Source organism: Oryctolagus cuniculus, chromosome 7 (assembly GCF_051225735.1).
Source record: "Oryctolagus cuniculus isolate XC-2025 breed Fujian yellow rabbit chromosome 7, ASM5122573v1, whole genome shotgun sequence".
NCBI classification, from domain to species: domain Eukaryota; kingdom Metazoa; phylum Chordata; class Mammalia; order Lagomorpha; family Leporidae; genus Oryctolagus; species Oryctolagus cuniculus.
The window spans coordinates 145,586,562-145,609,477 of NC_142873.1; the positions used below are offsets into that span (position 1 = coordinate 145,586,562).

A 22,916-nucleotide genomic window follows, 5' to 3' on the forward strand; every position below is an offset into this window, starting at 1 on the left:
CATAAGAGGGCTTTCCCCTCCTTGAAAAAAGATACGCAACTCCATCGACTACCCAATATTCCTGGCCAAGGCACTGCTGAGCAGGAAGAAAAGCAAAATGAAAACAAAATAGAGTGTACAAAACGGTACCTACACGTTGGAAATGTCTAGGCAAATCTATAGGTCATATGTCTGTATCTTGGAAGAAGGGGGGGTGGGAACAGAACATACATTGAAATGCATAGCAAAAAAAACTGACCAGTCTCTATCTCAAAGCTCCAAATGAGTGATGGCAAAAACAAAAAACTAGCCTTTTTGTTATTCCAGGAAGAGACAATAATTTCGCCAAAGCAAGCCTTCAGGAGAAAGTCCCTCAACATCATGAAAGACACCAGTTTCTCTTTAAGTTGCTCTCCCGAAGTCTAATTAACAAAAGAAAACTGTTAACAAGATTCAACATGTAAACAAAGAATGAGGCCAGCCTTGCTTAAAACAGAACACTTGAATCTAACATGAAATTCCCAAAGAAAGCTCCCCATTTTAAAAAGGATTATAGTGATAACCAAAAATGCCCCCTCCCCACAAAGGTCCCACATTTGCCACTCAATTAAAAAAAAAACCAAACAGCAAAATAATTTCAATTCTGCAAACAGTGTCAGAATTACTCAAGATAAATGCATCTTCACAGTCATCAAAGAAGTCATTTATCCCATCAGGAAAGTCACAAAACCAAAACAAACAGCAAACCCATTGTAGAGAAGAAACTCAGCTACTGTTCGGACAACACAGAATCTATTTCAGGCTGCATAAAATATAACAAGCAAAATAAATCCAAGGTACAAGCAAAATGCCATGGCCTCCTCTTTTGTTTCAGGCACAATGTAACAAGGGCAGCCTGTCTGGGGCTCTGCTCCTGCTGATACAGTATTGCGGCTTAAACCTCCCTCCTCAAGGTCACAGCCAATTTCAGCTCTGGAATAAAAAAGGCTGATAGTGGCAGCGATGGTTTGGGTTATCACTGGCAGAAAAGCAGAGTGTAAAAGTTTATGAGCTCATCAGGATTGTTGTACCATTACATCAGAGGCAATTATAAATGGCCAAGAGCAGGAGATGGGGAGCCAATCAGATCACAGATAGGATGTCAACCTAAGACCAACTGTCTCCTGGCTTTGACAGAAGGATTTTACCTCCATAATTCAAATCCCAAACCAAAGCAATCTGCACTTACTACTCCAATCACTCAGCTGTTTACCAGCGCTTCCAGGGAGAAGCCCAGGCCACTGGGCCGGCGGAGACCAAGACAGGCGATGGCCGGGCTGCCCGGGGTGAACCGCAGCCGGCCTCTAGCTGCCCCCAAGAAGGCCCCTACCCTCCCGCGAGGTCCCCCGGGCCCGAGGGGCCCCTCCTCGAGAGCACAGACGGGGGACGGCCTAGAGACAAGCAGGGGGCACAGAGAGGAGCGGCAGGCGAGCAGGGGGACGCTCGCTCGCCTTCCGGGGCTCCTACCACCGCTTACACCCCTGATCTGAGCCCCCGGCACCCCCTCACCCCAGGCCGGGCCCTTCCCCGCACACTCTGCCCCGCACCCCCCTGAAGACCCCCGGAGTTCGCAGGGGCCAGGGGAGGGGGAGCCGGGCAGCAGACACCTCTGGAAAAGCCCCACACAAAGGCTGAAGGAGGGAAGGAGAAGAAGGCAGACAGGCAGCCATTTTAAGAGAGAAGAGCCAGACAATGGCAGCTCCCCAGCAGTGGGGGCCCGGGACCGAGCGGAGCCCACGGCTGGGGCCTGCTCCCCGCAGCCGCCACCCACCCCCCCACCGCCCGGCCCAGCTCGCCCCAGCCCCCCTCCCCGCTCAGCTGTGTACCTGAGGGGTCCGGGCGAGCGGCTGCCCCCCGCCGCCGCTGCTCCCGGGGCTCATGGGCGCGTGGTGGCTCCTTTGTTGGGCCCCTCCCGAGGCGGCCGCCGCCGCCGCCGCTGCCGCCGCCGCAGCCCCCCAGCACTGCGAGGCTATGTCCGCCGGGCCCTTGCCGGCGCCCCCGTCCTGGGGCCCGCCGCCGTAGTCGCCCCCGGGGTAGCCCTGGTAGCCCCGGGCCGAGCTGGGCGACGTGAGCAGTTGGTTGAGGGTGGGGGTGGCGGTAGGCTGGGGGGTTCCCCCGCCGGCCGCGGAGGGGCCGCCTCCCCCCATGGCCCCGAAGCGCTGCTGAGCGAAGGACGAAGACGACGAGGAGGCGGAGGCGCTGGAGGAGGGAGGCGGCTTGGAGCCGGCGGCCGCCGCCGCGCCGGAGCCCGGAGTGCCACCTCTCGGGGAGCTCAGCGCGTAGGCCTGGGGGGGCGGGGGGTAGGCGCTGCGGTTGGGGTAGTAGGAGTTGTACTGGTGGTTGGGGAAGCCGTGGTCGTGCGAGTTCTGCTGGGGCCCCGCGTAGGGCTCCAGGCCCCCGCCGCCACCGCCGCTCTGCAGCGCTGCCAGGCCAGGGCTTTGTTGTCCGCCATGTTGTTGGTGGAAGACGGCGGCCGCCGCGGCGGCGACGGCAGACGGGCTCCGGCCGTAGGGCTGCCCGAAGCCGTAGGCTGGGGGCGGCAGGGCGGCCGCGGCTGAGTGAGGAGGCGCCCCCACCCCGTCGCTGCTGCTGCCGCCGCCGCCGCCGCCGCCGCCGGGCGGCTCCGTGAGGTTATTGTTCAGGGCGGGCCTAGGGCCCGCGTTCCCGTTCGAGTTCTTCAGGTCCGGCTCCGCGCCGGGCCCGCCGCCGCTGCCGGCTCCGCCGCCGCCGCCACCCCCATTGCTCTCGGCCCCGTCCTGCAGCTCCTTTCCCAGCGGCTGCGGCGGCCCCACGGCGGGGCCCTCGCTTTCCTGCCCGGCGGCTGCCTTCATTTCCCCGCGCTCGGCTGCTGCTGCTGCCGCTGCCGCCTCGCCCCCCGCCTCCTCCCGCTGCTGCTGCTGCTGCTCGGCTTTCTTCAGCTCCGAGGGCGGCGGCGGCGGCGGCGGCGGCGGGTTGCCCAGGCTGCTGGCGGCGGCGGGGGCGACCTGCGCGGCCATGATCCCCGCTGTCTCGTCCGCGGAGAGACCCGGCCCTGTCTTCGTCGTCTCCCCCCCTCCCACCCCGCCCCGGGGCCGAGTCCCCCGGGCTGCCCTCCCCACCCGCCCGGGCGGGCCTCGCGGGGCTCCGCTGCTGCGCTGCGCTCGCTCGCTCGCTCCTCTCCCCCCCGCCCCGCCGGCTCAGGCTCCGGGCTGGCGGCGGCGGAGGAGGAGGAGGCGGCGGCGGCGGCGGCCGAGGCGCCGGCGGCTCAGCTGCTCCCGGCTCTGCAGGCTCGGGACCCGGCTCTCCCGGCTCATTCCCCCCAAGCCCTTGCCTGGGAATGAGGGGGGCGGTGGAGGCTCCGCTCCCCAGGGCCTGGCCCCGCTGTGACTCTCCGCTTTCTGCTGCCGGAGAAAGGAGGAGGGAGGGAGGGAGGGAGGCGAGGGGGAGGGGGCGGGGAGGGAGGGAGGGAGCGGGGGGAGGGGGACCCGGGACGGGCGGGCTGGAGGGCGCGCGGCAGCAGCCGGGGCGCCGGGAGGCAGAGTCGGCGCGCGCGGGCCGGGCCGGGCGCCCTGCCTCCCCTCCCCGGCCGCGGCTCCGGCCGCGGCTGCTGCGCGGCAGCGGGCGGGCGAGCAAGCGGGCGGCAGGACTGAGCGGCTAGAGCGCCCCACTCTCCTCCGAGTCCCCCTCACTCCGACACGAGGCTCAGCACTGCCATTTTACCCAGCGCCGTCGCGGCCGCCTGGCAAACCCGGAGTGGAGCGCGGAGCGGGTGCCGCCGCGGAATGGACTCGCTCCCTTCCCCTCACAAAGGAGGAGGGGAAGAGAGCGAGCCGCGGCGGCGGCAGGCCCTCGGCCGCTTTCGCTCGGCAGCACCGCCGCCGAAGGCTTCGGGGAAAACCCGGCCCGGAGCTCGCGCCCCTCCGGAGCCTGCGCCGCCTCCCTCCCGGCGTGCCGATCCCCGGCCGGTCCCCTCCCGGCCGCACCGTGGGGAGCGGGCAGCGTGAACTTTACCCGCGCCTGCAAAATTGGCCAGAGCCCGAGACCGCGGCCGCCTCGGCCCAGGCCTGACCCCCCTGGCAGCGAGCCTGGTCTCTTGGCTGTTACTTAGCACCTCCACAGCACTTTTCTTCTTGAAAGCCTTTTTACAAACCGGCCCCAAAGACTCAGCCGAGAGAGCCCTGCTTTCTAACCCCTTTGCAAGGGCCGAGCGATCATTGTTCAGACTCTGCGTTTTCCCACTCCCCTGCCCTCATTAGCTGGTCTTGACAAGTCCCCGGGGGCACGAGGTCGGGATTATCCCCATTTTACAGAATTGAAAGACCGAGAGGGGAGGACACTGCCCAGGTCATTTAACGTCGGAGGGTGGGGGGTGGGGGAGCTTTAAAAAGAAGTGGAGTCTCCAAAGCTGCCTCCTGTCTACTTAGCCTTTAAAGAAAAAAAAGTCAAATTGTGAGCAAATGCAGCAATGGGGTCAAAATATCAGAATAGATCCAAACTCCCAGCTCTGTCATCAAGCACCCGCCCAGAGTGGGGGACACAGGACATTTTTCCAGCTGGAGAACCCAAGCCCCAGGCTCACTTCCTGAGGGAACTCAGCCCACCATGACCAACAGTCTTCAAAGAGTGCCTAAGAAGACTGAACAGCCCACAGAAGAGGCTCCAGGGGCTGGCGGGATGGGAGCTCCAGCTCCAACAAGCCCCTGCAAGAGAGCGGGGCAGAGCAGAGAGAAAAGGCACAGCTATCAGGTCGCTTAGCAAGCCACGCCACCCAGATTTCTGTCCCCCAGTGTAAGTTTGCCACTGCCTTCTAAAGAGACCCAGGTGGAGCTGGGGATAAGGCCAGGTTCCTCGGAAGAGAACACGGTGCACAGGAAAAGTCCAGGGTCACCCTACCCCCGAGGGCCACCAAGCCCTAGCAGCAGCCTTTCCCCCCTCTCTTCAGGCTAGCTGGACTGCTGACAGCACTCGGGTTTGCAAGCCACAGGGGATCCCAACTTCTCACCAGGCCCAAGGCTGCTTCGGGGAAAGGTGCAGGCCGGCATCTCCAGACACCATGGCTTTTCTCTCCCTCAGATTTTATAATTGGAGGCTTCCTGACCACAGAACTATTATCTTAGAACTTCCAGATTCTGCAGGCCGCTGGGGGTCACTGGTCACCCTGAAGAGTTCCAGCAGGCTGACCTCATCATCCCTGCCCCCCAAAACATAAGCTCCTCCCACACTAAAAACCCAAAACCTCCCGACTAACCCAAGAGTAGTGGAGCCCTGAAAAGCCCACTGCCCCCCCCCCCCCAGCTCAGAACCAGGCCACCCTACCAAGATCCAGGTGGCTGGCATGGGCCAGTGCCCTTTCACTCACTCCTCAGGAGCAACAACGCTCCGGATGCATTAGGTCCTAGAAACCAAATTATAGGCTGCCTCATAAATGGAGCTTGGCTATTTAATCAACTGCCTCTGAGCTGGCAAACAGTCCCGAGTCCTGCACACAAATGAGGAATTTTTTACATGCAATTACCCTGCCATTTTCCTCAGAGCCGGGGTGTAATGGGAAACCTGGAGCCCAGTGGAAATCTGGAAGTCAGAATGGACTTGTCTCCCCACCCCCAAAAATCCCTCACCCCCTTTCTTCAATGACCGTGAAATACGGAAAGCACCGAAGTGTCTCTCCCTCACACGTGGGCACGCTGTTTTGAAAACAGTCACCATTTTAATCCAGCAGTAAGGGAAAGTGCACCGGGTCGGGGGAGGGGACGTGGGATTCCTCCGTTCCCACTTCTTAGAAATCTCCGATCCTCCAGCGTCCTCCTGCAGTCCTACCTTTAGGGACCCACAGCACTGACCTAGGGAGAGCCGGGCAGAGGGAACTTTCCCAGACACTGGCCCGTCCGCTTCCCCGAGGGGCAGGGGAGACGGCGGAGGGGGAGGGGAGGAGCCGGGCACGTGGCCGGCCCGAGCGGCGAGACCCCGGCTCGGGGCTGCGGGTCCTCCCCTCGCCGGAGTTTTCTCCCCCACGGCCCCTGCCTTTCCACCCCACACGCAGGCAGCTCAGGAATCCCGGCGCAGATTAGGGAACTAGGACCAGGACAGCGCCAGCCCTCGCGGCGAGCGCCTCGGCCGCCGGCAGCCCGATGGCAAATATGGACCGAATCGTTGACATGGAAACCGGACTAAAGTCTCGCTCGCTCGCCCTCACAAGAGAGTTCTTATCGCCGGCTCCGGCCGGCCGGCGCTCGGCAAACGCGGACTGGACCTGCGGCCCCGCGGATCCGGCGCGGCTTCTGGGCGCGTGAACTCGGGCGACGGCGGCGGCCCAGGAACGGGGCGGGGGGCAGGGCCGCCGGGACGAGCCGGCTGGAAATGGCAGAGGCGGCGCTCCCGGGCTCCCCGGCGGTACGGTGTGCCAGGATTGGGCCCGAGAGTGAGGGAACGACCTACGAAAACCCACACAGTCGACTGGAAAATGTGGAGCCGAGGCCTGGAGGGCTTGCTGGGGGAGAAGGAAATGTCCGCGGGGAAGGCCAGCCCTTCCTCTCTCGCAATTTGCTTCCCCTCCAGGTCTGAAACACGAAACTCAGCAAACAAACAAAAGACCGGGGCCCGGCTCCTCGGGGCGCCTTCCTGCCCCGACTCCCGGTGGGGGTGGGGTGGGGGCGGCCGCTGTTTGCGGCGCAGCGACCCCCCGGGGAGGGTCCGGTTCGGTTCCGAGGTGGGGCGCGGAGGGCCAGCGCCCCCGCAGCTTCCCGCCGCGGCCCGGAGCTCTCCCGAGTGCGAACTGGAGCCGCGAGTTTGAGCAAAAGGGCAACTGTGTCAGTTGACGGAAGCCAGAAGCAGAGTTCAAAGCCTGGCGTGGATTTCCGTCTGCAGCCGTCTGTTTCTTAAAAGTTTGCAACTCCGCGTGGAGAAGCAGCCCCGGCGGAGGCTTCGGGATCCGTGCGAAAGTCTAGCACTACCATCTGACAGCGAGCCGCAAAACTTTGGGCTGCATATTAAGCGAGGAAAGTGGATTGAAGCGAGAGTCAAGGCAATTCATTATGTTCCCGGCTCCCAGACGGTCGCTGCAAAACGCGAACTGGATCGGCAGGCTGGCGGGCGGAATGGCGCGCCGCGGCTCTGCGCGGTAAAACTCTGCCTGCGAGGACCCGGAATCCCGAGAGCGAGCCGCGAGGCAGCAAGCTTCGTGGGCACGCCAGCCGCTGTGCTACCTCCCTTTCCCACTCCGTCGCAAAGCCTTAAACAACTTCGGAGGAAGGATGAGAAACACATTTTGAGAAATGTTCGTTTCCGAATAAGACTCCCCCTGCCCCCAACAAGAAGAGTAGCTGGGAAAAAGAGTCGTAGGCAGAAGTCAGCTAGCTGATTTTGTGCCGATATGAAATAAGAATGACCCTCTTCATCACCTCTCCCGAAACCAGAAGAAAAAATAAATAAGGATGCGGACTGGTCTGGTGCGTGGTCAGTTTCAAACAAAACAGAAAACTCTAGGTCAATCTCACGGAGGAAAAAGGTGTACCAAGTCTCTCATAACCTAATAGGCACACCTTCCTCAATTCTCCAACTGGCTATTTTTTTGGAGAATGAGTAAACCGCTACTAATATTAAAAAAAAAAAAAAAAAGAAAAGAAAAGAAAATTCAGGGCTGGAGTTCCAGAAAACCACCAGGCAGAGCAGGTATTTGTTTTCATTTCTCCTAAGTCTCACTGCAAATTTGTATTCACTGATACAAAAAGAGTTTATGAAAAAACCTATTTGCAGAGAAGCTTGATAGCCACCTAGTAGTCCATCGAAAGAGAAACTTAACAGTCTTACAGTTGGTACTCATTACGCTCAGCTGTTTTTAGATGTGGAGGGCCGAGAACCCACAATGTTCACAAGAAAAAGGTAAAGTCACCCAACACGCTGCAGAAAGCTGTGCCCAGGAACAGCAGAAGTCTGTTATCTGTGACACCCCATTTTACATCCATAGAGGCTGCTTTTGTTTTGTTTTATTCTGCTCTTTAAAACCGACCCAGGAACATTCCACACATACAAACTGGTTGTAAGGGAAATTTTGAAAGTTAAGGATGGGGAAGAAAATCAGAAGAAAAATAAAATATTCTATGTAGGTACTTTCGGTCCTTGCTCGAAAGCAGCTTTCTTTTTTTTTTTTTTTTAATTTATTTTTTATTTATTTGACAGAGTTAGACGGTGAGAGAGAGAGACAGAGACAGAGAGAAAGGTCTTCCCTCCATTGGTTCACCCCCCAAATGGCCACTATGGCCGGTGCTATGCCGATCCGAAGCCAGGAGCCAGGTGCTTCCTCCCCGTCTCCCATGGGGTACAGGCGCCCAAGCACTTGGGCCATCTTCCAGTGCACTCCCAGGCCACAGCAGAGAGCTGGACTGGAAGAGGAGCAATCGGGACTAGAACCCAGCGCCCATATGGAATGCCGGCACCACAGGTGGAGGATTAACCAAGTGAGCCATGGCGCCAGCCCAAAAGCAGCTTTCTTACACAGCCATTTTACTGAGATAGCAAAAAGTCAGAATGGGGAAGTTTCTCACAGCAACTCTGGAATGGATTTGGAATGGAGTGCTTCGCTCCATCCCCAGTTCTGTAGAAGAGAGTTGGGAAGAGAAGGGAAAACCGTGGCACAGACACGATGGAGGAGGCGGGGTGCAGTCCTCTGAACCAGACAGGTGGCTGGAAAAGCAAATGTACTTGCCTGCTCCGTGCAACACAACCACTCACGAGAATCCTCCAGCATGATCATCCCAGGCTTTTCATGTGAGCATCAGAGAAAACCCCAAGGAACCTCTGCAACATAAGACAGGAAGGGAATGTCCCTATGGAATAGCATTCTGACTTGCCTCAGTAGGGCTTGAGCCCCTGTATCCCTACAGAAAATGACTTCTTGCAAAGATAAAGGCAGCCCTGGGACTCCCTGCTGTAGCAGGAGTAGTGGCGGAGTGGCGCTCCACACCGCTGACACCAAGGGAAGGCTGCCAGGAAAATTTACAGCAAATGTTGGCACTTTTCCACACTGTCACTTTCCTCCCTGAAAGTTAACATCACTGGATCTGAATTCAGAAGCCACGGCAGGGTCGAGGGGTGGAGAGCAGCAAGTCTTACTGGCCTTACGGTCTCCAGAGAGACTACAAGAGACCTGTGTGCAAGTGTGTGGCTGTCCTTCCAGGGAGAGAACAGGAGGCAAGGGAGGAAATAACCCAAGAGATCTACCCAACAGTCCTTGAGAAACATCCCTGAAACACACACACACACACACACACACACACACACACTCCTCTCCACCTCAAGGTGTTCTCATTGATAAAGCCCATTCCACAAATTCCACTCAAACAAAAGGATTACCATGGAGCATTAGGTACTATTTTTTACCTCAAATACTAAGACCAGGATATAGGTTACCCATTTTTTTAAAGATTTATTTCTTTATTTGAAAGTCAGAGTTACAGAGAGGCAGAGGCAGAGAGAGAGGGGGGGGGGGTCTTCCATTCCACTGGTTCATTCTCCAACTGGCCACAACAGCCAGAGCTGCATCAGTCTGGTGCCAGGAGCCAGGAGCATCTTCTGGGTCTCCCACAGCGATATAGGGGCCCATCTTCTACTGCTTTCCCAGGCCATAGCAGAGAGCTGGATCGGAAATGGAGCAGCCGGGACTTGAACTGGTGCCCATATGGGATGCCGGCACTGCAGGTAGTGGCCTTACCCACTACACCACAGTGCTGGCCCCTAGGTTACACATTTGTAATGGTCCCCTTGGACCATTTTAAAAATATTTATTTATGTTCATTGTAGTTGAAAAACAAAGAGACAGAAAGAGGTCTTCCATCTACTAGCTCAGTCCCTGAACACCCACAACAACCAGGGCTGGGCCAAGCCAAAGCAGAGCCTGGAATTCAAGCTGGATCTGCCACGTGCGTGGCAGGGATCCAAGTACTTGAGGCTCATCTGTTGCCTCCCAGGGTGCCTATTAGTGGGAAGCTGGATTGGAAGCAGAGAAGGGACTGGAACTCCAACCAGGCATTTTGATATGGGATGTGGGTGTCCCAAGCAGTGTCTTATCCACTGCACCAAACGCTCACCCCTCTACTAAGGATTTTAGAACAATTTGTCTCTGTATAGAGGATAGACAGAAACCATTCTATAACAACTAAGACCTGTAGTCCAAGGACATGTGGTCTCTACCTTGAATGCTCAACTGGTGTGTGATGAAGCAGCTTAACCCAATGTGCCTGCTCCTCTTCAGCAATCCTTAAGTTGCACATGCTGTCCTGACCCAATTTCCACCCAAATCAGCCTTCTAGTAAGGACTGGAAATTGTGCAAGCATGTTCTTCTTTCATGCAGAAATTAATAGAATGACTATTACTAATAATAAAATCATTCCAAAGGCATATTTATAAACTTCATTAAGTACCTTGTTCCTTGCTTTAGCTCCTAGAACACTTATTAATGCCATGGAACTTGCATTTATTGCTATATTTTGGCAGTAGACATTTCTAAAGCTCCATAATAAAATCCACAGGAGATCCCTGCAGTAGCAACAGTGTCAGGACTCCATGCGATAGCAAACAGGAGCAGCCATGCTGAGCCATACCATCCCCTGAGTCACCTCTGCACTGCCTGAGAGCGACTTGCATCCTCAGTGCAGTGAGCTCTTCCTCATGGCATACCTCCGACTGAGTCTGCCCTCACCTCCGCACACGCCGCGCCCACGCACATACCTCTGACGTCATGTGGTGGTGTGCGCTGCCAAAATTCGAGAAATATTTAGTAGGATCAACAGGAGGAACATTTTCTAGACAACTAAAAATATAGAAGGGACCTGGATAATAAGGGGCATTTATTTTCTACTGGAGAAGTCTCAAAGATCTTTAATTCTGTACTTTTAACCCCAGAACACACACACACATATGTATACATGGACATCCTTTTTTTTTTTTTTTTTTTTTTTTAAGGACTCACAAATGCTGGCCAGGATTAAGGCTATACCAAACATATTCTACACTGCCATTTTCCAAAACTAAATGAAACAGAGCAAAAACATGGAGAAGGAATTTCCAGGAACTGGAAAGACACATGGAAACTCTGCAGAAGTGTTCTGGGAAGTGAGGAGGGCAGGGGGTGAGGAAAGGAAAAACGAGAGTTAAAGGAGTATGGCCTATCTAGTACTCAAAGACCCTGCAATCTGAGAGCCAGCTCAACATTTGAGACAAATGTCTGGACTTTCATTCTAAGATTTCCAAATGGCTGTATCCATTTATAAACTGCAATGACCAGGCTCTAAAATCAACTCACACAACCTAATCATATACGCTGCAAGTGCTTAGCAGCGTTGAGAGGAGGCCCCTGCACATCCAGTGGCCAGCTCTTAATGCTGATATTTTGAAAGCAGCCTGTGATTGTCCACTTTTTGATTGGGATATCAATCCTCTTGTTTGGCTTACTATAAACAGGACAACCTTTTACAATTTCCCTGCTATGATGTACAACATTGTATGTCTACTACCTTCGTACTTCCTGCGAAGTACATTATAGGCTGAAGTACTTAGAAACATACATGCAAAATAGCATTGTCCTTTTTATTTTTCTTTTCTCTCTCTTTCTTTTTTTCTTTCTTTCTTCCTCTCTCTCTCTCTTTCTTTTTAAGATTTAAAGGCAGAGTTACAGAGAGGCAGAGGCAGAGAGAGAGAGAGAGAGAGAGGTCTTACATCCACTGGTTCACTCCCCAAATGGTTGCAACAGCCAGAGAGAGAGAGAGAGAGAAAGAGAGAGAGGTCTTACATCCACTGGTTCACTCCCCAAATGGTTGCAACGGCCAGAGCTGGGTCAATCCAAAGCCAGGAGCCAGGAGCTTCTTCTGGGTCTCCCACATGGGTGCAGGGGCCCAAGCACTTGGGCCATCTTCCACTGCTTTCCCAGGTATTGGCCTTTTTCATTCAAAATTTATTTATAAGTTCCTGTACTTAGATCAAGATTCATCATTTTCTAAGAAAACTGATGAACAAAGAGAAAGGCAAAACTGAAGGATGGCAATTCCACTCTAGGGGACCCTAAAGAGATTTAGGTGAGTCGGAGGAAAATCATGGATTTTTTTTAGTACTTTGAGATCACTGGCATGATTACTAAGGGTACTATTATTATTATTACCACTCTTATACCCAGGTTATCTAGTTTAGTCTTTTTTTGCCCTAGATAGGAGACGAGAATTAAGGTAACTTCTGTTCGTCTCTGTCCTTTTTCCACGTTCTCTCTCTCTCTCTCTCTCAGTATCTCAGAGTCACTTAAGTTCTGACATTAGCTAATTGTGCTTGGACTAAAGGTACAGCAATATCCCCTATGTTCAAGTTATGCCGGATGTCTGCTCCCAAAGTTCAGGCTCCTGTATAGCAATGCCAGGGAGTCCTCCTAAGGCAGCTACGTGACATTAGCTGTTCCACCTATTTGGCTGACTCGGGTTTGGAACAGTCTTTGGCCTTTGTAACCAGAGAAACAACCATGCACCAAAATGAAGAGATAAGATGCACCACATCAAGTACTGTCCTTAACTGGGCAGAGGAGAAAGGAAGCAGCGAACCTGACCTGCAGTCCACGTCATCGCTCCCCTCAGACACGCTGCATGGAGAAGCAGGAGACGGTCTTCCACCCTTCTGGTCCTAGCTATTGAGAGACTAGAATTTGATCTTTAGATCGATGTTTGGTGGGTTTCACAATTAGTGACCTGGGAAGTCCCAGGCCCCCCGCCGGCACTTCCTTACTGTGAGAATGTGGGGCTGTCCTTTTTGGGGGCTCCCTTCCTACCATCCAGGCTGCTTTTTGAGTGCCTTGGCTAATAGCAACACAAAGAGCAGTTAAATGAGTAAATCCTAAATAGTAATGGTGCATGCATTCCATATGCAGAATGCATGGTTATCTTCTTTTTTGAAGATTTAGTGGCTTCTTTTAAATTTAAAAGGCAGTCACACACACACACACACACACACACACACACACACACACGGATCTTCCTTCCTTTGGTTCACTCCCCAAATGGCCACACAGCAAGAGCTAGGCCAGGCCATGAGCTGCATCTGGGTCTCCTACATGGGTGTGGGGGCCAAGGACCTGGGCCATTTTCTGCTGCTTTCCCAGGCACATTAGCAAGGAGGTGGATGGGAAGTGGAGCAGCTGGGTCTTGAACAGGTGCCCATATGGGATGACGGCATGTTCACAGGCGGTGGTTTACCTGCTCCCCCACAACACTGGCCCGGTAGTCTTCTTTTTCAAATTTGGAAACATGTGTTCAACAGAATTCTGCATGTAAAAAACAGAAAAGGTTGTTTTTACAAATGATGTCTACAAAGACAGCTTTCTATGATGGTATTTATAAAAGTTGGAGTGATATTTACCTAAAACTCTAAACGTTTACTAGTTGACAGCATTACAAACTTCCATAATTAAAAAAAAAAAGAAGAAAATTCTTTTTTTATGGTGCTTATGCTGAGTCCACAGTGATAGAAAGGTGCTGGGAAGAGGTTCAGTTTATAAAATCGTACAAGAAACACAAGAAACAACTTTCTAGCGTTGCATGCCAGAAACTTGCCAGTGACGACGAGCGTTTGCCTCATTTTCTTAGAGAGATCAGAAAAAAACAGAGAGGTCAGTCTAAAAGTTGAAAAGTCTATAAAAACGAAAAGAGAGTGGCACCGTGAGTCTGTGACGTCAGAGAGGAGCCCGGCTTTACCCGGGAGAGCGAGAGCGGCGCCCCGCTCCTCCGCGGCCGCTGCAGCCCGGGAAGCGCCCAGCACAGGGCACCCGAGAGCGAGCCGCAGTCCTCACCCCGGCCGGGTCCAGCCGCGAGCTGGGGCCGCGTCCTGTCGCTTGCAGCCAGCCCCTTCGTGGAATCCTCTCCCTCAGTGGGGAGTCGCTGAGGAGCAGCTCTGTCCCCAGAGGGACAGTCTCCCCGAGGGGCAGGCATTCGGCAGGCCTGCCCGCTGCACCTGTAGAGGAAAAGGAAAGCGAGGGAGGCCCTGAAACGCAGGTGAAGTAACGCAGTGTGAAAGAACTGTCCACAAAAATCAAAATCAGTTTTGTTGAATCATGATGCCGGCCTCACACTTAAAAATCAGGAAGGCTAAAGAGCCAATTCAAACAGAGGAAAGCACACGCCATGTAATAAAAATCATACTGCTGGGTGGGCATTTGGCGCAGTGGTTAAGATGCTGCTTGGCACGGTCCCCTGCCATGTCGCAGTGCCTGGCTTTGCATTCCAGCTCCACTTCCCATTCCAGCTTCCTGCTAGTGCACACCCTGGGAGGGAAGGCTCAAGAACACGAAGACAAGGGAGATTGGATGGAGTTCAAGACTCATGCCTTTGGCACCACCCATCTCTAACAGTATGCGGGTATTTGTGGGGTAAACCAGCAGATGGATGGTATCACTCTCTGTCTCTTAAAATTTTCAGATATTAAATAAATGATATTCCATTTGGATCAGTGCCTTCTTCAAATGGAGGAAGACAAAAAAATCTTAGAGAAGCTCCTGCACAACCAAAATTTCAAGATTTAAAAGAAGGGGCCAGTGCTGTGGCATAGCAGGTAAAGTTGCCATCTGCAGTGCCGGTATCCCATATGGGCGCCGGTTCGAGTCCTGGCTGCCCCACTTCTGATCCAGCTCTCTGCTGTGGTCTGGGAAAGCAGCAGAAGATGGCCCAAGTGCTTGGGCCCCTGAACCTGTGAGGAAGACCTGGCTTTGGATTGGCCCAGCTCTAGTCGTTGCGGCCATTTGGGGAGTGATCCATCAGATGGAAGAGCGCTCTCTCTTTCTGCCTCTGGCTCTCTGTAACTCTGCCTTTCAAATAAATAAATCAATCTTAAAAAAAAAAAAAAAGATTTAAAAGGAAACATGGAGGGGTCAGTGCTGTGGCGCAGCAGGTTAAAGCCCCGGCCTGTAGTGCATATGGGCGCTGGTTTGAGTCCCAGCTGCTCCACTTCAGATCCAGCTCCCTGCTAATGTGTCTGGGAAAGCAACAGAGAATGGCCCAAGTCCTTGGGCCCCTGCACCCACATGGGAGACCCGGAAGAAGCTTCTGGCTCCTGGCTTTGGATAGGCTCAGCTCCTGTTGTGGCCATTTGGGGAGTGAACAAGCAGATGGAAGACCTCTCTCTCTTTGTCTCTGTCTGTACCTCTCTCTGTAACCCTTTCAAATAAATAAAGTAAATCTAAAAAAAAAAAAAAAAAAAAAAAAAAAAGGAAACATGGAGTGATTTAGACATAAAAAGGAATGTGGGCTAGACCTCCCATCTCACAGAAATTGGACAACACTCATCATGGCTACCTCACCATGCAACATGAGTAGTGTGCCATATTTAGAAATCCTCAAAGATGGGTATTATCTCAATTCTAGAAGCAAAGAAACTGAGTGTAACTAGATTAAATGATCTGAGGTCAAAGCACTGGTAAATGATAGATCCAGTATTCAAACTCCACTCTCATTCAAATTCTAAATCCTTGAAGTTTCCAGTAAAAATGGACAATGCATCCCATAATATTAGTAATGTACTGTTTCAAGATATCAGTATTAACTATGATGTGAAACACTATAAATATGGATGGATATGGATGGCCATTATATATTGGATATGGATAAACATTATATATAATATATATATATATATTTATGGATGGCTCTTTGGTTAAAAACCAAGGAGGAAAGATTACAAAGTGGGTGCCTTCCTCTCTTCCCTCTCTGGTCCCATGTCTGTGAGGCGCTACCAGGGAAGCAGGCATCCCCTCTCCCTGGACTGCACCTGTGCTTTACGATTGTCCATACATATATGAAAGCATCACTTTGGAGCTCCCCATAAGTGCACACTCTCAGGCCTTACCCCAGCCTTCTGAAAAAGAATCTGTATTTGGCAAAGATTCCCCTGGAAGTTTGTATGCACATTCAAATTTGCAATGTACTGGCTCAGAGCTGGGTGACTCCAGGGAGAGAGGTGCCTGCTCAGAGCCTACGTTTATAGGACCAGGGAGGGAGTAGGGGGTAGAATGCACCCACTTTATAATGTTTCCTCTCTTTTTTTAAAAAAAGATTTATTTATTTATTTGAAAGGCGGAGATACAGAGAGAGAGCAAGCTTACATTATCACCCCCCAAATGGCCTCAATAGTCAGGGCTAGTCCAGGGTGAAACAAGGAACCTGGAACTCTGTTGAGGTTTTCCATGTGGGTGCAGGGGCCCAAGCACTTGGGCTATCTTCCACTGCTTTCCCAGGCCACAGCAGAGAGCTGGATCGGAAAAGGAGCAGCCGGGACACGAATTGGCGCCCACATGGGCTGCCGGCACCACAGGTGGAGGATTAGCCCACTACACCACAGCGCCAGCCCCTACTGTATCTTATTTTATGATTTATGAATTTTAAAGGCAGACTGAAAGAAACAGATGGAGAGAGAGAGAGAGAGAGAGAGAGAGAGAGAGAGAGGGAGAGAGAATCTTTTATCCACTGGTTCACTTCTCAAATGGCTGCAATGGCTGGGGCTGGGTCAGGCTGAAGCCGGGAGTTAGGAGCTGCACTCTGGTCTCCCACATGGGTGACCGGGGCTCAAGCACTGATGCCTGCCTTGGTGCGTTAGCAGGGAGCTGGATTTGGAGCAGGGCAGCCAGGACCCTAACCTGGCTCCAACACAGGATGGCAGCGTTGCAAGCAGAGGCTTAACCTACTGTGCCACAATGCCAGGCACCATAATCAATTTTAGATCCATTTATCACCCTGAAAACAATCCCTATTACCTTTATCAGTCGCGCCCCCCCCCCCCCCCATGCTGCCTAGTCCCACACCCTAGATGGATATTAAGCTACTTTCTGTCTCAGATTTCCCGGTACTGGACATTTCATACAAATGGAATCATGTGCTATGTGATCTTTTGTGATTGGCTTCTTTTTTAAAAAAAATTTATTTATTTGAAAGATAGAGTTACAGAGAGGCAGAGAGAGAGAGAGAGAGAGAGAGAGAGAGAGAGTCTTTCATTTGCTAGTTCACTCCCCAAATGATAGAAGCCAATCCGAAGCCAGGAGCTTCTTTCAGCTCTCCCACGTGGATGCAGGGGCCCAGGAACTTGGGTATCCTCTACAACCTTCTCAAGTCATAGCAGAGAGCTGGATCGGAAGTGGAGCAGCCAGGACTTGACCCGACGCCCATATGGGATGCTGGCACATCAGGTGGCGGCTTTACCTGCTGTGCCACAGCTCCGGCCCCCCGTGAATGGCTTCTTTCATCCAGTATGATGCCTTCACAGTCACCAGTCTGAATCCAGTGTTCTGTCCACAGATATGTGGATGCCAGCCAGCCATGGGACCCTACTGCTCACTTCTCCCAATGGGGCTGAAAGCTATAGCTCCCCTGGGAAAAATCCGCCTCCTCCCATTACTAACGATTCTAATAAGGAGGCTTTTTGCAGAGTTCTCTTTCTCCACCTTCTCCCTGGGACTTAGCAGCTCAAGTGCTGCTGGCCCTTGGCCAAGCTTCCTCTTCAAGACACCTGCAGGCACTGCCAGTGCTGCCACCTTATGCCCGTTTCTTGAAGTAGTGGACACTGGCTCCGGCGCCGAGAGCCCTGCTCCTCCCTGTTTTCACGGCAGTGGAGGTTGTGACTCATGACGGAATGCGACCAGGAGAGGTCGAGGCTGTGCTGCGTGGGAACTCTGCCTCGCGTCTTCACACAGCCAAGGGGCGGGGCGAGAGTCCAGTGCACACGCACTTGGGGCCCTGGGGAGCGTGATTTTACAGTCTCTCTTCCTGATTCTCTTGGCTGTTTCTTCAGATCCCATTTCTCTTCTCCTCAGTTTGCTTTCATTTCCCTAAGTCATTCTTCACAGAATAGGGAACCTAAACGTGGCAACCCGTTCATTTTCACCTGGGTTGTTTTCTGTTGCCAGTTCTGGGGGGCACAAGAGTTGTGCACTTGGACATCTGAATATGCTCCAGTTAGTTCTATTAAAAAAAAATCGGTGTCAACCTTCTGGTCTCCAAAATCAAGATGTCCTTCTTTAATAACTGAGCTACCCCGAGCCAGATTTTTGTTATGAAACATACTTGAACGATCACTCCCAAAGAAAAACTAGCAGAGTAGTAGAACACACTCCTTCATGGAGCACACAGTTCACTTACGATGACTGTGCACCCCGCCGGGCTCCCTGAGTAGCTTGTGATTTTCTTCCCCTTGTGCCCTTACTCCTGGGAAGGCCTTTCCAAATTAACGGTCCAGGTACCAGCTCCACCTACAGCTCTCGTTGCCATTCTATCTTGTTCATTCGAGAAAGGTTTGGAGCAACAGGTGTTAAGCCGCTTCTTGGGACACCTACATCCCACATTGGGGGATGCCAGTTCAACTCCTGTCTACCCTGCTTCCAATGCAACTGCCCTCTAATGCACTCTGGGAGATGATGGTACAAGTGGCTGGGCCCCTGCCACCCACCTGGGAGACCCAAATGGGGGTCTGGGCTCTTGCCTTTAGCTGTTGTAAGCATCTGGGGATTGAACCAGCAGATGGAAGATCTCTTTCTCTCTCTCTCTCTCTCCCTGCTCTCCCCACCCCGCTGTTGCTGCGCATTTCAAGTCTATGAAAATACAAAAAGTACACATTAAATAAAGGAAAGTTTGGATACTGTAGCTCCCATGGGGTCTGGCTTCCGGCGGGGGGTGTGATGGCACACTGCCGCCCTAACAGACCCGTCCTGTGCTCGGCTGAGTCCCTCGCTGCGTCTTGGGGAGCCCTGCCAGCCCGAGTGCAGCCAGCTGGAGAGAGCTACCTGGCTGTCTTGTCTTGGCCCAGCAGAATCTTCTGCCTTGTCGAACTTTGACACTTGGACAATCTCCCGAGAGCCACAGAAGTACCACTAGGGCTGAGGATCCCAGCACTGAAAGGACTCCTTGCCAGCGTGGAAGACTTCAACTACAGCTTATAAGTGTTGGGTATTGCTTAGAAATCGTTTTGATATATAATCTTATCTGTATCATTTGATACTGTTTGTGTAGATAATTTACAAGATAGATTTGTTTGTATTATCGTCCCTCAGTCCCTGGAAACTCAGACAAACCGTTCCATGCCTCTCCTGTTTCCTACTCTTTTTGTATCCCTTCAGGCTGGGCGTATGAACTGGCGCTTGTTGAACTTTGTTAGTCGGCTGGGAGAGGAATGCGTTACTTATTCTCTCTTGCTTGGGGGTCAAAGCAACCAACCAGATCGCAAGACACATTTAGGAGACCTGTCAGTGTAAGCAGGTTGTATTTGCTCTTGAGTTTGTGGTAAAGCTCATTTATCTAACACCTTTGGAGAATGGGAAAAGTCTGAGTTCATTTTCTAAATAATCGAAATTAATCATTTGAAGAGAAAAGGTTTTAAAATATTCCTTTAATGAAATGTTTATTTAAATATTTAAATTTATAAATAATGGAATTGTTTAGATAAATGTTTAAATATTTATTTAAAGTAAAACAGATCCTTGCCTTTTGAAATGTACAGCAGATATAATTTAGTCTTTTCTTACTTTCTTGGTCATTATCAACATTCTGGATCAGCTTAAAAAAGTGATGTCTCTTTGGGAAATATTCAGATCTGCTAGGCTTAGGTATGGGCATTTAGCCTGGTGGTTAACACGCCTTCATCCCATATCAGTGGAGCTGAGTTCCGTTCCTGGCTCCAGCACCTGGTTCCAGCCTCCTACCAATGCACACCCTGGGAGACAGCGGTGATTCAAGCCGTTGGGTTCCTGGCATCCATGCGGGACAGCTGGGCTGAGTTCCCAGGTCCCAGTCTTGGCTCTGGCCTGACCCAGTAAGACGGGCGCTCTGTGTTTCTCTCTTTTTCTGCTTCTTGAATAAACAAACAAATAAAATGCTAGGCTGTGTGTGTGTTACTCAAAATGATCCAAGGCTGGGTGTGGTTGTGAGTTCTTTTATGTAATTCTAATGATTTTCTTTCTGTTTTCCCCCTTCCTTTGTCAAGATATCAGATAATAGGGTGAGTGTTTGGCATGGCGGTTAAGATGCCGCTTTGGACATCCACATCCCATATCAGTGTCCGGGCTCCAGTTCTGACTCCGTTCCCAGTTCCAGTTTTCTACTCACGTGCATGTGGGAGGCACATGGGGGCAGCAGGCGACGGATCACAGAGTCGGGTCCCAGCCACCCATGTGGGAGACCCAGATTGAGTTTCCTGCTCCCAGCCCAGCCTGTCTGAGTTACTGCAGGCATTGTGTGTGTGTGTGTGTGAGAGAGAGAGAGAGAGAGAGAGTGCGAAAGAGAGAGAGAGAGAGAGGTCTTCCTTCCATTGATTCTCTCTCTGGCTATCAAATAAACAAAGTAAATACTATTTTAAATGTATTAGTTTTGCTGCTTCTTGGATGTCTGGCTTTAGCAGACCTCTTTGTAACCTGTGTCCTAGGAAACCAGATAACCACTTTTATTAGCATTTTGTGTAAATTAAGAGCAAGTAGATTTTGAAGCTGAAAGTCTTTCCTAAAAGTGAATAGCACTGGGGCCAGCACTGTGGCACAGTAGGCTGAGTCTCTGCCTGCAGTGCTGGCATCCATATGGGTGCTGGTCTGTGTCCTGGCTTCTCCTCTTCCAATCCAGCTCTCTGTTATGGCCTGGGAAAGCAGTGGAGGATGGCCCAAATGTTTGGGCCCCTGCACCCACGTGGGAGACCCTGAAGAAACTCCTGGCTCCTGGCTTCAAAATGGCCCAGCTCCAGCCGTTGCAGCCATCTGGGGAGTGAACCAGCAGATGGAAGACCTCTCTCTCTGTTTCTCCCTCTCGCTATCTATAACTCTACCTCTCAGATAAATAAATAAAATCTTTTTTTAAAAAAAGTGAATAGCATTAGCTTTTTTAAAGATTTATTTATTTGAAAGTCAGAGTTACACAGAGAGAGAAGAAGAGGCAGAGAGAGAAAGGTTGTCCATCTGCTGGTTCACTCACCAATTTGCCGCAATGGTCGGAACTGTGCAGATCTGAAACCAGGAGCCAAGAGCTTCTTCTGGGTCTCCCACTCGGGTGCAGAGGCCCAAGGACATGGGCCATCTTCTACTGCTTTCCCAGGCCATAGCAGAGAGCTGGATGGGAAGTGGAGCAGCCAGGACACGAACCGGCACCCATATGGGATGCCAGCACTGCAGGCGGTGGCCTTACCCGCTATGTCACAGCCCGGCCCCAGCATTAGCTTTTCAAAGGGAGTTCAGTAGTCTGTTTCACTCGTACTAGGATTCTCAGTTCTCCTATGATGTCCTGGATTGCTGGATAAATCACCTTCTGGAGAAAACTGAGGTGTTGGGAGCGTTGTGGTGTAGCAGGTTAAGCTGCCACCTGGGATGCTGGCATTCTATATGAGTGCTGGGTTCAAGTCCCAGCTGCTCCACTTCTGATCCAGAACCCTGCTAATGTGCCTGGGAAAGCAGCAGAAGATGGTCCAAGTACTTGGGATCCTGCTACTCATGTGGGAGATCCAGATGGAGCTCCAGCTCCCTGGCTTCGGCCCAGCCCAGCCCAGCCATTGCGGCCACATGGGTGTAAACCAGCAGATGGAAGATCTCTCTCTCTCTCTCTCTCAACTCTGTTTTTCAAATTTTAATTAATTTAAAAAAAGAAAAAAGAAAACTGAGCTGTTAACATAAGTACTTTTTTGCTAGAAAAATTTATTCAGCTACAATTTTTCCATTAAAAATTCTTTGTTTCTAAGCTATTTTTTTAAGACTTATTTTATTTATTTGAAAGACAGAGTTACAGAGAGAGGGAGAGAGAGAGAGAGAGAGAGAGGTCTTCCATCCGCTGGTTCACTCCCCAGATGGCTGCAACGGCTGGAGCTGCGCCAATCTGAAGCCAGGAGCCAGGAGCTTCTTCCGGGTTTCCCACGTGGGTGCAGGGGCCCATTGACTTGGGCCATCCTCCACTGCTTTCCCAGGCCATAACAGAGAACTGGGTTGTGTTTTGTTTTTTTTTTTTTTTTTTTTTTTTTTTTTTTTTTTTGGACAGGCAAAGTGGACAGTGAGAGAGAGAGACAGAGAGAAAGGTCTTCCTTTGCCGTTGGTTCACCCTCCAATGGCCGCCACGGCAGGTGCGCTGCGGCCAGCACACCGCGCTTATCCGATGGCAGGAGCCAGGTACTTATCCTGGTCTCCCATGTGGTGCAGGGCCCAAGCACTTGGGCCATCCTGCACTGCACTCCCTGGCCACAGCAGAGAGCTGGACTTGGAAGAGGGGCAACCGGGACAGAATCCAGCGCCCCGACTGGGACTAGAACCCGGTGTGCCAGCGCCGCAAGGCAGAGGATTAGCCTAGTGAGCCGCGGCGCCGGCTAAGATCTTATACATTTCAAGAAGCCTCCTAAACATGGTATTTTTTTATTGGATAAGAAGTCTTAAGCACTCTTCTCAAACTCGTGTGACTGGGAGAGATGTCGACGGGTCTTTCAGGCTTAAAGGGGACAGAGACCCTCTGGGGAAATGAATGCGATGACTTGAATCAGAAGGGCCACTCTCAAGTTCTCTCGGTAGTGCCACAGTCTCCTAAGGAATAAGTGACGGTGGGAATTATATTTTTCTGAGTTCTTATTTAATATTTACAGCAGCTTTTTGAAGTCTTTAATTCTTTGAAGTTTCTTCCCTTTTCCCTTAAATTGTGACAAACGCCAATTTAGTTTTGTCTAAAATAATTCATATTCTTTCTTGCATTTTCTGGTCCTGCCTTGTGTTAAGTTTTATGCTCTGATTAATTATATACTACTATCCAAGCTACCTCTACCTGGTTAGCTATACTAGTCCATATACGAGTTGGCTTCTCTAGCCAATACCTCCCGGGAGGCTTTCGTGGCTTTTTCTCTTTTTCTTAGATTTTCAAAATATTTTTCAATTTTGTTTTCTACTTGGTCTTCTAGGTACCTACTA

General features: G+C 51.8%; 1 protein-coding gene and 1 long non-coding RNA gene across 4 annotated transcripts in view; both read right to left on the reverse strand.

Moving 5' to 3' along the window:
* Positions 1–3,662, reverse strand: part of ARID1A (AT-rich interaction domain 1A) — a 91,276-nt gene extending 87,614 nt beyond the window's left edge. The window contains exon 1 of one of the 3 annotated variants that reach the window (XM_089301275.1): positions 3,329–3,662. Coding sequence is in view for 2 of the 3 variants with exons in the window: in XM_008265899.5 (XP_008264121.4) it covers positions 1,845–3,014 (1,170 nt within the window). In the remaining variant the exon portion in view is untranslated. Of the gene's footprint in view, positions 1–1,844; positions 3,077–3,328 lie in introns of those variants that run through there. The other 2 variants (XM_008265899.5, XM_051856814.3) reach the window with 2 other exon arrangements.
* Positions 3,663–9,394: 5,732 nt separating this feature from the next.
* Positions 9,395–11,926, reverse strand: LOC149125781 (uncharacterized). Its single transcript, XR_016211210.1, has 2 exons — positions 11,781–11,926; positions 9,395–9,627 (listed from the first exon to the last, which is right to left on the reverse strand). It is a non-coding gene; the product is annotated as an uncharacterized LOC149125781 (long non-coding RNA).
* Positions 11,927–22,916: the final 10,990 nt, after the last annotated feature.